At 39.4% G+C, this 13150-nt stretch overlaps 1 protein-coding gene across 2 annotated transcripts in view; it reads right to left on the reverse strand.

Annotated features, from left to right (window-relative positions):
• Window positions 1-13150, reverse strand: part of ZNF512 (zinc finger protein 512) — a 36451-nt gene that overhangs the window by 15537 nt on the left and 7764 nt on the right. Inside the window, exons 3-10 of one of the 2 annotated variants that reach the window (XM_060026906.1) lie at window positions 9874-10058; window positions 8970-9065; window positions 8282-8365; window positions 7499-7623; window positions 6872-6958; window positions 6360-6458; window positions 5602-5769; window positions 2504-2698 (exon numbers count right to left, since the gene is read on the reverse strand). In XM_060026906.1, coding sequence (XP_059882889.1) covers window positions 2504-2698; window positions 5602-5769; window positions 6360-6458; window positions 6872-6958; window positions 7499-7623; window positions 8282-8365; window positions 8970-9065; window positions 9874-10058 — 1039 coding nt within the window. Of the gene's footprint in view, window positions 1-2503; window positions 2699-5601; window positions 5770-6359; window positions 6459-6871; window positions 6959-7498; window positions 7624-8281; window positions 8366-8969; window positions 9066-9873; window positions 10062-13150 lie in introns of both variants that reach the window. The other variant, XM_060026904.1, reaches the window with a different exon arrangement.

The following is a 13150-nucleotide window of genomic DNA, read 5'->3' on the forward strand; positions in this document are numbered from 1 at the left end:
AACCAGATAGTCTCTTCAAAAGTGTCAAGGGCACAGAAGACAAAGAATGTCCAAAGAACTGTAACAGATTAGAGGAGACTAAGGAGACACAGTAAACAAAATTAAATGTGGAATCCTGATGGGATGCTGATGGGATCCTGTTATACTTACATGTAAAATGTTGGCATTAGAAGAAGCTGGGTAAAGAGCACATGGAAACTCTGTACTAATTTTGCAATTACTTTGTAAGTCTAAAATTATTTCAAAATATAAAGGTTTTTTAAAAAGGAATATATATTTGTAAAATAGTAAGAAATATATATTGGTCTCTGCGCCCTAGATCCTGCTAATACTTAGTCTTTGACCCTGGTACTTGACACAGAGCTCCTAAAATTTGTAATTCCCTCAGTTATAGGAATATCTGACACAGAGCTCCTAAATCTCTTGGAATTTCCTGGGTGACAGAAGCATCTTTTGTTCTAATGAGTTGACTCTTGGTGGACTCCTAGAAGGAGGGTGGTCACCAGAAAGACAAAGCAATGATTAGAAGTTTGGAACTTTCTGGCCCACCTCCCATTCTCTGGCAAGCAGAGAGGGTATGAAAATGGAGTTAATAATCAATTATGCGTATGCGATGAACCCTCCATAAAAATCCCCAAACAACAGGGTTCAGAGAACTTCTGGGCTGGTGAACATATCTATGTGCCAGGAGAGTGACACACCCCCAACTCCACAGGACAAGAGCTCTGATGCTCAGGACTCTTCCAGACCTCACCTTATGTATCTCTTCATCTGGTTGTTCATCTGTACCCTTCATTACATCCTTTATAATAAACCAGTAAACGTGTTTCCCTGAGTTCTGTGAATCATTTGAGCAAATTATCAAACCCAAGCAAGGCGTCATGGGAACCCCAATTTATAGCCAATCCATCAGAGTACAAGTTGACAACCTGGGACTTATGACTGGAATCTGAAGTTGAAGCAGTCTTGTGGGATTGAGCCCTTAACTTATATAATCTGATATTAACTCCAAGTAGATAGTGTCAGACTATATTAAATTGTAGGATACCCAGCTGGTGTTGGAGAATTGGCCAGTGTGGGAAAACCCCACACATCTGGTATCAGAAGTGTTGTGAGTGTGTAGTAGTGTGAGAGTAAAGGAAAACACAGGAGGTTTTCCTAAACAAATTGCTTGTGTTTGCATCAAGAAACACCAGAAGGACACACAAGAAACTAATAAGAATGGTTAATCATAGATACAGGAGAGGAAAAAGACAAATGAGAGTGAGATATCTCAATGTTTGTCATCATTTTGACTTTTGAACCACAATCCAAAAAATTAAGTTTTTATGTTAAAAAAAATAATTATGCCTTAAAACCCATACACGGTCAAAATATAAAACTGTTTGATGATTTTGAGAAAGTATCTGCTAGGTAACAATACCAAAACTTACCAGTGAGCTAACAAATTCTCTAACGCATACCATGCAAAATGAAAGCAACTGGACTGCAATATCACAAGATATATATCACTGTGCAAAATTCACATCTAAACTGAATTTAGATAACCATGTACTTTAGCCTGTGGCATGAAAAAAGTGGCAATAAGTCTGAAACAAGAAAGGATGTTCTGATATTGAAAAATAGGATCCAACTTCTTGGACACCAGTAGGACTGATTTTTAGACCAAATAAGAAAAAGTGTTAACTTCTAGATTTGACCTATTTTCTTATAATACATAACATTCCTCTCACATGGGTCAAAGCACCAGGCCAAATCTAAACTATTCTTCTTGACACCCTGGAGAGTAACAGACCCTTAACTCTGATCTTAGTCCTTACTGTATAGCCCTCCAACCCCTTCCCATGACTACTCCACTGTCATATACTCCTTGTCTCCTCTTGGCCAAATAGGGCTCCTTCCCTCTATGATCTGTTTATTCTAAACCAAAGGCTTCCAAGATGGGCTCTGCACCCCTCAGAAGTGCATTTGGGGCCGTGGAGGGGAATGATAAAAGTATCAAGGAGAAGGCTAAGTAGACAAGCCTCTGGGCTCACTACCCCTAGTTACTCAGAGCAACTCCATTTTTAGTTATTTTATATACTGGTGTTTTGCATAAGCTTTTATTATTTGTAAAAAAAACTAGGTGGGGAAAGGGGTTCTACTGCTATAAAAACAAACTGAAAACACCTACCTAAACTAAATATTAAACTACTACATATGAACTAACAAAGTGGAAATATACTGGGCAAAGACCAAACAAAACAGTGACCTGGGAATTCAGGTTCACCATGGAAGTAGCCTAAAATTAAGAGGGCTCCTTAAAGAACTTCTGAAAAAGACTGTCACTCTAGGACCTACATGAATCCAAACACTGAAGCTGGATCAGATATACTCCATCTCCAAGGATAAAGGAGCAAAATATTGTCTATCATGTACTCACTCAAGTGTGTTTACTTTTCTGTATGTGGTAAGCCCAGTATCAGACATAATGGTTCAAAATTAATACTACTTTCTGCCTCACCTTCCGATCATCAGGCACCAGATCCTGAAGCACCTTTCTCTTAGGCCACTCCTTGGCCAGTTCAGCAGAGGCCAGCTCCTGCAGGTGGTATACAGCTATCTTGGCAGAACGCCTCTGAACTCGGCCCCCACTCTTTGGCTCCAAGCTCATGTCCTTCAAGCACTCTGGCTGTCCTGACTCTGGAAAGAAGGATATCTGCAAGAATAAGACACAGTAAAACACAGGCCTGAGAAATGGCTTCCATCAGATCCAGTGATTAAAGGTTGTCCTTCCTGCTCTCATATCGAAAGAGCTATTAAAAAAAAAAAAAAAAGGAAGAAAAGAAAGCTACTTACTAGCTTGCTAACCGCTAGTATAAAGCTCTACCATCTTAATGCATATTTTACTGGTAAAAAGCTTCTTAGCAGGATAAAATCTGTTGTGTTGGAATAAGTGCAAGTGGTTAAAAGTCAAGATATACCCATATACAAAGAAATAAACATCAACCCATATACAAAAATTAATTCAAAATGGATCATAGCCATAAATGTAAACCATAAAAGTATAAAAATTCTAGAAGAAACCTAGGGAGAACGTTTTGTGATCCTGGGCATGATGGTTTTTTGATGTGTCAACTTGGTGAGGCTACCGTCATCAGTTAATCAACCAAACATTAATCTAGATGCTGATGTGAAGATATTCTTATAAATCTAATATATGTCCATAATCAGTTGACTTTAAGTAGGAGAGGTGTGGCAGAAAAAAGAGGCAGGAGACATTTCAAGCATGAGAGAGACTCAATACTGTTGCTGACTCGAAGATAAATGGACCATGAGCCAGGGACTGCAGGTAGCCTTTAGAAGTTGAGCACATCTCCCAGCAAACACGGAAATGAGGTCCTATGCCTGAATGGAACTGAATTCTTGAACCATCTTAATGAGCCTGGAAACAGATCGTCTCTTCGAGCCTCCAGAAAGGAACAGCCCTACCGACACTTTGATTCCAGTCTTGTGAGGCTCTATACAGGGGAACCAGCTGAGCCATGCTGTAACCTGGACTTCTGGCCTAATAAACTGTGAGATAATACAGTTGTGTTGTTTAAGCCATTAATTTTATGGTGATTGTTATAATGCAGCAAAAGAAAATTATACACTGGATTGGGCAAAGATATCTTAGATACAACAACAAAAGCATTATCCATAAAAGGAAAAAAAAGATAAACTGAACTTTATGAAAATTAAGAATTCTGCCCTTTGAAAAACACTATAAAAAATGCAAAGACAAGCTACAGACTGGGAGAAAATATCTGCAAAACATGTATCTGCTAAAACACTCGTGTCCAGGGACTTCCCTGTTGGTCCAGTGGTTAAGACTCTGCGCTCCCAATGCAAGGGGCACAGGTTTGATCCCCAGTCGGGGAATTCAGATGCTGCATTCTGCACAGCGCAGCAAAAAATAATAATAATAATAAAAAAATAAATAAAAGATATGGGAACACATGTATATGTATAACTGATTCACTTTGTTATAAAGCAGAAACTAACACACCACTGTAAAGCAATTATACTCTAATAAAGATGTGAAAAAAAAAAGGGCTTCCCTGGTGGCGCAGTGGTTGAGAGTCCGCCTGCCGATGCAGGGGACGTGGGTTTGTGCCCCCGTCCGGGAAGATCCCACATGCCACGGAGCGGCTGGGCCCGTGAGCCATGGCCGCTAAGCCCGCGCGTCCGGAGCCTGTGCTCCACGACGGGAGAGGCCACAACAGTGAGAGGCCCGCGTACCGCCAAAAAAAAAAAAAAAAAAAAAAAAAAAAGACTTGTGTCCAGAATATGTAAAAAACTCAAAATATATTTAAAACGTAATAGCAAGACAACAAAAACTGCAACAATAAAATGAACACAGGATTTCAACAGACACTTCACTAAAGAAGAAACTTCATTAAAGACTGACATTGCCAATAAGCAGATGAAAAGATGGTCAATATCATTAGTCATTAGGGAAATGCAAACTTAAACGGCAGTAAAATACTGCTACATACCTATTAGAATGGATTTTAAAAATGAACATGACAAGGGCAAGTGCTGATAAAGACGCAAAGCTCCTGGAATTCCCATGCTTTGCTGGTGAGAATGCAAAATGACACAGCCACTTAGGAAAACGGCTTGGCAGTTTCTCACAAAGTTAAACATACACTTATCATATGACCTAACAGTCCTATTCCTAAGTATTTACCCAAGAGAAATCAAAACTTATTTTCACACAAAAACCTTTATGTAAATGTTTATAGCAGCTTATTCAAAACTGCCCCAAACTAGAAATGACTCAAATGCTCTTCAACTGGTGAATGGATAAATTGTGAAATATCCATACAGTGGAATCCTAGACAGAAACAAAAAGGAATAAACTAATGATCCATGCAACACACGGATGAATCACAAATGCATTATGCTCAGTGAAGGAAGCCAGACTCAACAGGGTATATACTGTATGAGCCCATTTATACGACATTCCAGAAAAGGCAAAACTATAGGGACAGGAGATAGATCAGTGGTTGCCAGGGGCTGGGGATGGGAAGAACAACTGACTACAAAGGGACACAGAAGAATCTGGGGGGCATGATCAAATTGTTCTGTATCTTGATCATGGTGGTAATTACATGACTGTATGTTTTTGTCAAAACTCATAACTGTATACTAAAAAGAATGAATATTAATTACCATATGTAAGTTATATCTTGAAACTTAACGCTAAAAAAGAAAAAACGAGGTGGGGGAGCCTAGAAATGTAATCAGGAAAAGAAAAATTCAAGACAAAAAAACTGGAATAGAGGGATCGGCTGGATAGAATCCCACAAAATTTCTCACTTAGGGAGAATGCCTTAAGCTTTAAAAATATAGTAATGAGTTTACTTCTGCCCAGAATATACAATGAACTTTGATTTCTTTAACCTAATAATGATCAGACAGGAGAGCACAAAAGAACAAGGAAGAGAGAGAACAAAAACATTCAGATTAAAAGGGACTACAAATGAGGAACCAAGGATGTAGGAAAGATGCAGGGGCAAGCAGTCACCGCAGAACAGATCCCCAAACAGGGTCTGGAAAGCAATCAGTACTCACAGGCCCATGCTCTGACCTCAGATGATACGCAAGTCCAGCCTTCGATCTATATGGCTTTCCACAGTGGTGACATTTCAGGGTCATCTTCTCCAGCTCTGCAGCCCCTTTGCCACATTTTCTGACATGATACAGATATCCCATGATGCTGGTGAAGCTACTAGAGCAACTCTGAACAAAGGAGAGAGGGCTATATTATAATCTTACATATTTTTATATGATTTCTAAACTTCTAAACGGCCACATCATACAAACAGACGCTCTGATATCACTAGACCCTCTCCAGCATTTCCCATTCGCACAACTCTTCCTTGTCCCTGGCCCAACTGCTGTCCTATCTACCACCAAGTATGATATTCAATCAACTTAGTCAGCAATCAGTAAACTAGAACTGTATACCTCGTCTGTGTCACAGCTTCCTCCTTGGTCTATGATCCAACTCCACCCCAATATCAAACAGCCAGCAATATCAAAGCTCCTCACATGAGGTTACTACAATCCTCTTTATCACACTAAAGAAAGGATGACAAAGAAACTCCTTCAAACAAAGGGAAAAGGGAGAACAAATTTCTGGAGATGAGAAAGAAAATAAAGAACTGTTAATGAATTCAGGAGACCCTGAAAAACAGAAGTCGCTCTTATGCTGGAAGATGACACAAAACCAGGTCTGTAAGGGAGAAGTAGGAGACATGGAAGCAAGTAACAGAAAGACATTGACCTGAGGCTCCAGGCAGAAGGAGTTGCTGTCTTTGGGCTCTTACCTCACGCATGCACCTCAGCTTTCCCAGTCTCTTGAGAACTGTTCGGAGACGTTCCCTCTCACTTGGCTCATCTATTTCATCTCCAGCCTTCAAGATGGGCTAGAAAGCAAGAGAAGCAGACAGGCAAATGACTCATGGACAAGACAGATACAGAAAAGAAATTCTATCATAGGAGAATCAAGGACTGGACTAGTACCTAAGCTGATGCCCATGAAATCTAAGTTATCTGACTCCTGGCTTTCTCCATCTTCTCCTAAACAGTGAAGTGAATGTAAAGGAACTAAGAGTTCAAAGCCTCTACCTCCCAGGATATGAACCTTTGGGCTAACCTAAACACAAATACCTAGGTATCTACATTTCATTGTGTGTAACTCTTCTATCTAAAGGGTATTCTTACTTAACATCCCATGAAGTCCCAGAGCCTTAGCCATCTCCACTGATTTATCTACATTCATCCAAGTAAAGGCATCCAAATACCACATAGGCTCACACAGCACAAAACACACTCTTACCAAGCTATTATGATTTGCCATGACATGATACTTCATCCCTGCCAGTGAACGAAGTTGTTTCCCACAATGATGACAAGTGAACATTTCCTACAAGGAAAAAACACTGCTCAGGGTCAGGCTGTTCCACAGAGAGACAGAATGTCACAAAGTCCTATTCAACTGCTCTGGTCTGTATCTCCTTTATTTCCCAAATTCTATAATAGTCAATGAATCTCAAAATCCCAAAAGCTCATTGTCATGTCCTCAAGGGCAAAGAGGTAAAGGCTATTCATTTTCAAAATAATAAGAACTACCATTTACTGAGTGCCAGCATTTGCCAAGTAATGGGGTAGGCACTTAGCACGTAATATTTCTTTTTTTATCCTCTCATGGACTACACAAGGTAGTAACTATCTCTACTTTATAAATGAGAAAACTGAGGTCCACACATAAAAAGCTAAATGACACAACTAGTAAGTACCTGAATGAAGATTCAAACCCAAGTCTGTCAGACTCCAGAGTCTATGTTTTCTCTATGACACAATGCTGCCTCTTCTCCACAATAATCAGCATATCCAACACAGTGCCAGAGGTTTAAAGTTTGGGTAAAAAGTCATTACAGTTATGAAATGCCACAAAATATCTAACCTGTTTGCAGTTTTCCATGTGTTTCTTTAAGCCCTCTATGGTCTTTCTGCCCACTGCCTGGCAGGTAGGACAGGAGACACTGCCTTTATCCACAATTTCTAAGTACCACTGCTCCTCTAAACTGCCTACAAAGGAGAGAAAGGAACACTTACAATTTGCAGTATTCTCCAGAAACAAAAAGCACAATCCCAGATTTTAGGAAAAGTATCATAAAGTGGCTTTTCCTCTTCCTGGGGGAAAGACTCTTGCTATATATAACTTTTAGAAATAATTTTTTTCAGACAGTGAAGAGTTTCTGAAACTCCTACTCAATTCCCCACGATCAAAACCATCCAAAAACCACTCCAAAGCCCGGTGGCTTAAAGAAATGAGCAATAATTTTTTCCCCAGTTTTACTGACATATAACTGTCAATGGGTAATATTTTTCATAGTAGCATATAAGAATGGGATACTGAGATATATAACAATCAGTTTGCTAAGTGTTTCCTATGTGCCTGAGACTTTGTTAAATGTTTTTATCCCATTTAATTTTCACAACAATTCTGACTGCCTTTATTATTCCTATTTAGAGACAAGGAAACTGAAGTTTGCAGAAATTAAGAGGCAGGTCAAAAAATTAATGAAGAGCCAAAACTTGAACAAACATGACTGACCTCCAAAGCCATGCGCTTAATAAGCGCCTCCCTAAAAAAATGCTTTGGTACATCATTCCTTTACCAACAACAACAAAAAAGACAGAATGAGAGAACTAGATCTCAAAAAGCTTCCAACAGAAAGCATACCTGCTGCATAAGCTGGTGGTTCCTTCCGAATACGACGAGCCTGGGCTTTGGGATTAGGCTGAGTTTTAGGCCGTTGCTTCCTCCCTGATGCAAGACAGAAACTTGAAGCCCAACACATCACCTTTTCTGACCCCTCTCTAGCACCAAAATCTCTTTCCTCTTCTTCTCAACACCCTAGGCCCCACTCCCTCAACCAAATGACTCCCTTAAGTCATGACAGAAGAAAACGGTAAAATAAGGCAGGATGGGGGGACTTCCCTGGTGGTCCAGTGGTTAAGACTCCGTGCTCCCAATGCAAGGGGCCTGGGTTCAATCGCTGGTCAGGGAACTAAGATCCCACATACCGCAACTAAGCCTACACGCTGCAACTAGAGAGCCCGCACGCTACAACTACTGAGCCTGCGAGCTCTAGAGCCCGTGAGCCTCAACCAGAGAAGCCCATGCGCCGCAACTAGAGAGCCCACACGCTACAACTAGAGAAGCCCGTGCGCCGCAACGAAGATCCAGCGTAGCCAAAATTAAAAAAAAAGCAAAAAAACAAAGGCAGGATGGAGGCCATTCCTTGCCAAAAAATTCAAAGGGCTCAAAAGTGCTTAAGGGCCAAAATCTAAGGTCCCTCTCCCTTTCACCTTCAGAGAATAAAGCCCAGGCACGCAGTGAAAAAGAATTAGCAAAGTTACTCCCTTACCATAAAGCTTATGCTTCTTCTGAGGAAATTCTCGATAGTCTTCATCTTCTTCCTGCCTGGGTTTCCTTTTTCCTTTGGCTGATACTCCACCTGACCCTGAAATAACATAAGAAAACAAAACAAAATTTCAGTATGGTTTATATGAGAACATCTACGCCTATCTTCAAATCATCAATCACAAGACCACCAAAGAGAAAGATTATCAGCAAGCACAGGTCTTAGAGAAGTGTTTGTAACATTTTTAGGGAAGTTGGTATAATTTTTCATTAACTGACTCAACCTCCCCTTTTCCTTTTGTACTGTTCTCCATCCCAAGTGATCAACTGTTCCCTATGAAAAATAAGATCCTTCAGGCAGTGTGATTTGTTTGATCCTGATTTGAGGCTAACTGTTCAAGATAAAGGGCTACTAAGAACCCTTCAGACTATAACCACTAATAAATTCCACTTAGAATAATCCTTACACTAGCGCCTAAACCCTCAACAGAGGATCAAACTAGAACAACGGGAAAGAAAGTTCAATTCGTATGAAGAGGAAAGGCTATACCATATAACCTAGAGGAGTAAGATCAGCAGAATTTCACTCAGTAAAACAGAGGGACAGTTCATGAAGCTAAGAGTATATGACAACCTAACACTTTAAAAAAAATTTCAGGGGACTTCTCTGGCGGTCCACTGGTTAGGACTTGGCGCTTTCACTGCCATGGCCCAGGTTCAATCCCTGGTTGGGGAACTAAGATCCCACAAGCCAAGTGGCATGGCCGAAAAAAATAAAAATAAAAATTCAACCACTAATAAGGAACACATACGTGGTACTTAATACTTCAAGAGCCATTTACAACAGATACCTCAAATATAACTTTAGAGAGTTCCCTGTCTTTGGAATAAGATACTGATACTGATACCTTCAACATGGGAAGTAGCAGCTGGCTTGATCCTTCTCATCTTCATCCAGTAGGCAGACTTTCGGAAGGAGGCTGGAAAATCACTCACCAGTTCACACGAAGAAGCAGATGACGAGCCGCTTAAGGAGTCATCATGAGGGATAGTGTACTGGAAACTATTATCCTTTATGGAGCACTGGGTCCTGCTGCTAACAGGACACAAAGATAAATACCACAAAGGAGGGTCTGGAGTAAAGTTTCTATTACTTATATTACATCATAAGAAGATAACCAAGTTGGTTACCTGTGCAAAAACGAAGAAGCCTGATAATAAAAACAATTTAGATTGTAATTTTCTAACAATTAAATTAGTTGACCTACTACAATATACATAATTATTATTATACTTCACTATAATCAGAAAGCATAAGCAGTCCACGTAAATGATCATTCTATAGCCCAAGTAGGCATTCCTTCCTAAATCCATCAATGAAAAGAAAGTAGTAAAATAGGGTGTTCCATGACCCTTTAGAAGATGCCCTGGATCTGTAAGCAGGTGTGTCCAGGCCTCCCTATTCCTCTGGCAGAGGAACAGTAACCACTACACCTTGATGTCAGGGCACCCTGTCTTGCTTAGGCAACTTGATACTTAGATCCCACAGCTAAAGGAAGGGTGCTATCTTGTCTGAGTTAAGCTGGCCAGAAGTCTGGTATACGGCTGGATCCAAACTTCTAAATCTAAGACCAGTCAGTATGTAGTCAACAAACATTACTGAGTAGTGACAAAGTATCTTCTAGATAGCTCAAAGTGTGGTAGAGCAGCAGTTCTCAAAGTGGAGTCCACAGATCTCTGAGACACTCCTCTTCCAGCTAACTTAACTGTGTGAGGCCTGCCTTAGATTTATGGTTTAGAAATGTCACACTCTGGATGCTGTATAAAAGATGACCCATGGAGGATGAGTGAAAGAAAGGAGAAGAGTTAGCAGTTTATTGCAATAGTACGGATAAGAGATGATGAAAGCTTGAACTTGAACTAAGGTTTCGTAGTAGAGATGATAAACTGACAGATTCAAGACAACACTTTAGAGGTACAGTTGGTAACAATGACACATAGAGGTTTGTGGTAGCAGGTAGTTGGAAGTAACAAAGGTGACCATTCTTAGGAATAAATAAAAGTAAAATGTGATAGATGCCTGCCAAGGAATATTATGTAGCTGTTAGAAGCAATAAACCATTTCTACACATCTAGAGATACGAACATAACTAAAAAGCATACTGTTCAATAAAAAAAAAAAAGAACAAGATGTACACTACAATGTCAATTCAGTAAATTAAAAACAATTACACAAGTAAACGGCACTAGCTATTTTATGAGGACTCATAAATATTTAAGGACAAATATCAAACTTGTTAGTATGGATGTCTCTGGGAGGAAGGGGATGGATGTGGGGATAGGGAAAACAAAAAATAACAGGAACTTACAAAGTCAGTATGCTACAAAAAGGGAAAATTGATTTTCAGCTCTGTACACGAGGTCCAATATTACAAATTTAATACAGAGATGTCCTGGTTCCGGCACAGTGGCACACACCCACTATGGCCCATTCCTCTTGCTGATTACAACTAAAAACTCTGGACCTCAAAAAGTAAACAAAAGCAGGTGGATTGTGGAGAACAGTTAAAACTGGGAGAAGTGAGTCACATGGGGTATGTTTCCCAGTTTTTTTTTTCTCTCACATGCAGCTTTGCAACAAGGGTGGCCCCCCACTCACAGACCAGCATGGGCAGCCTAAATTCTCATAGAAACTCCATCTTTCTGGCCTTAGAAACCAGGAAAAGGGGTCTCTATAGACTAGAGAATGTGGGGGAATCATGGAGAAGAGACAGGCAAAGAAGGTGACCTCATATTTCTGTGTACAAATCCACACAAATCACAGCTTAACTTGAGCTATGTATGTGCGGAGGATACACCCAAACCAGCTTAGCAAAGACTTTGAAAGTGAAATAAGATTTAAACAAACTACACAACTCTCAGCCTAACCCCTGAGCTACTACTGTGAGACAGATCCAAACCAATGTATCAAAAGCTTGGAGAACTGAAACAAGATTTGAAAAACCTGAAAAAGTCTCCAACTAACCCCTGAGCTCTAAACCATCACAGAAAAGACTCAAAAGAATGGAACCTCAGTTCCACTGAACCAATGCCTTCAGAAAGTAGGACAGAATTTATGGTCTGAACCTAAACAGGTTACCTGCTAAAATAAAAACAGCAACAATCCCTAGAAGATCCTAAAAAGACCCATGGTCTACACAAATAACATTCACAATCTTGAGAATAAATTCCAAAATTATGCAATTCACAAAGAACCAGGAAAATGTGAGCAATTCTCAAAGGACAGATGATAAACAGATGTTGGAAGATGATGCAGATGTTGGAACTATCAAAGCCTTTAAAGCAGCTATTATAATTATGCTCCACGATAGAAAGGAAAACACTGGAAATGAAGGAAAATGTAGGAATTATCAGCAGAAAAATAGAAATCATAAAAAAGAACAAATTAATTTTAAAACTGAAAAGTAACAAATAAAATAAAAACTCACTGGATGGGCTAGTAATAGAATGGAGACAGCAGAGGAAAGAATCTATGAACTTGAAGACAGATCAATAGAAATTATCCAATCTGAAGAACAAAGAGGACAAAAGACTGAAAAACAGTCAACAGAGCCCCAACAACCTGCGGTGTCAATATCAAAGATCTAACTTAAGCATAGTTGTAATCCCAGAAGAAGAGGAAAGAGAGATTGAGGAAAATTTTTTGAAAAAAATAATGGTGGAAAAATCCCCCAAATTTAATGAAAAACTTAAATTTACAGATTTAAGGAGCTCAACAAACACTCAATAGAAAAACACACCTAGATATATCTTAATGAAACTGTTTAAAACTGAAGATTTTTTAAAAATCCAGAAACCAGCTAGAAAAAAATGACATATTATTCAAATGATTGTGAATTTCTCAACAGAAACCAAGACAGCACAACAACACCTTTAAAATCCTGACAGAAAAGATTTATCAATCCAAAATTCCATATTCAGTGAAAATAGCCTTTAGGAATATTTCTTCAGATGAAGAAAAACTAAGAAAATTTGTTGTCAGCAGACTGCTCTATGAAAAATGCTAAGGGAAATAATTCCAGCTGAAGGAAAAATGACACCAGAGAGAAATCTGGATTTTTAAGAATGAAGAAAGAGCCAGAGAAATGGCAAACAGCCAGGTAAATATTAAAAACTCTTTAAAGC

This window comes from Delphinus delphis, chromosome 12 (genome assembly GCF_949987515.2).
Source record: "Delphinus delphis chromosome 12, mDelDel1.2, whole genome shotgun sequence".
In the NCBI taxonomy this organism is placed as follows: Eukaryota; Metazoa; Chordata; class Mammalia; order Artiodactyla; family Delphinidae; genus Delphinus; species Delphinus delphis.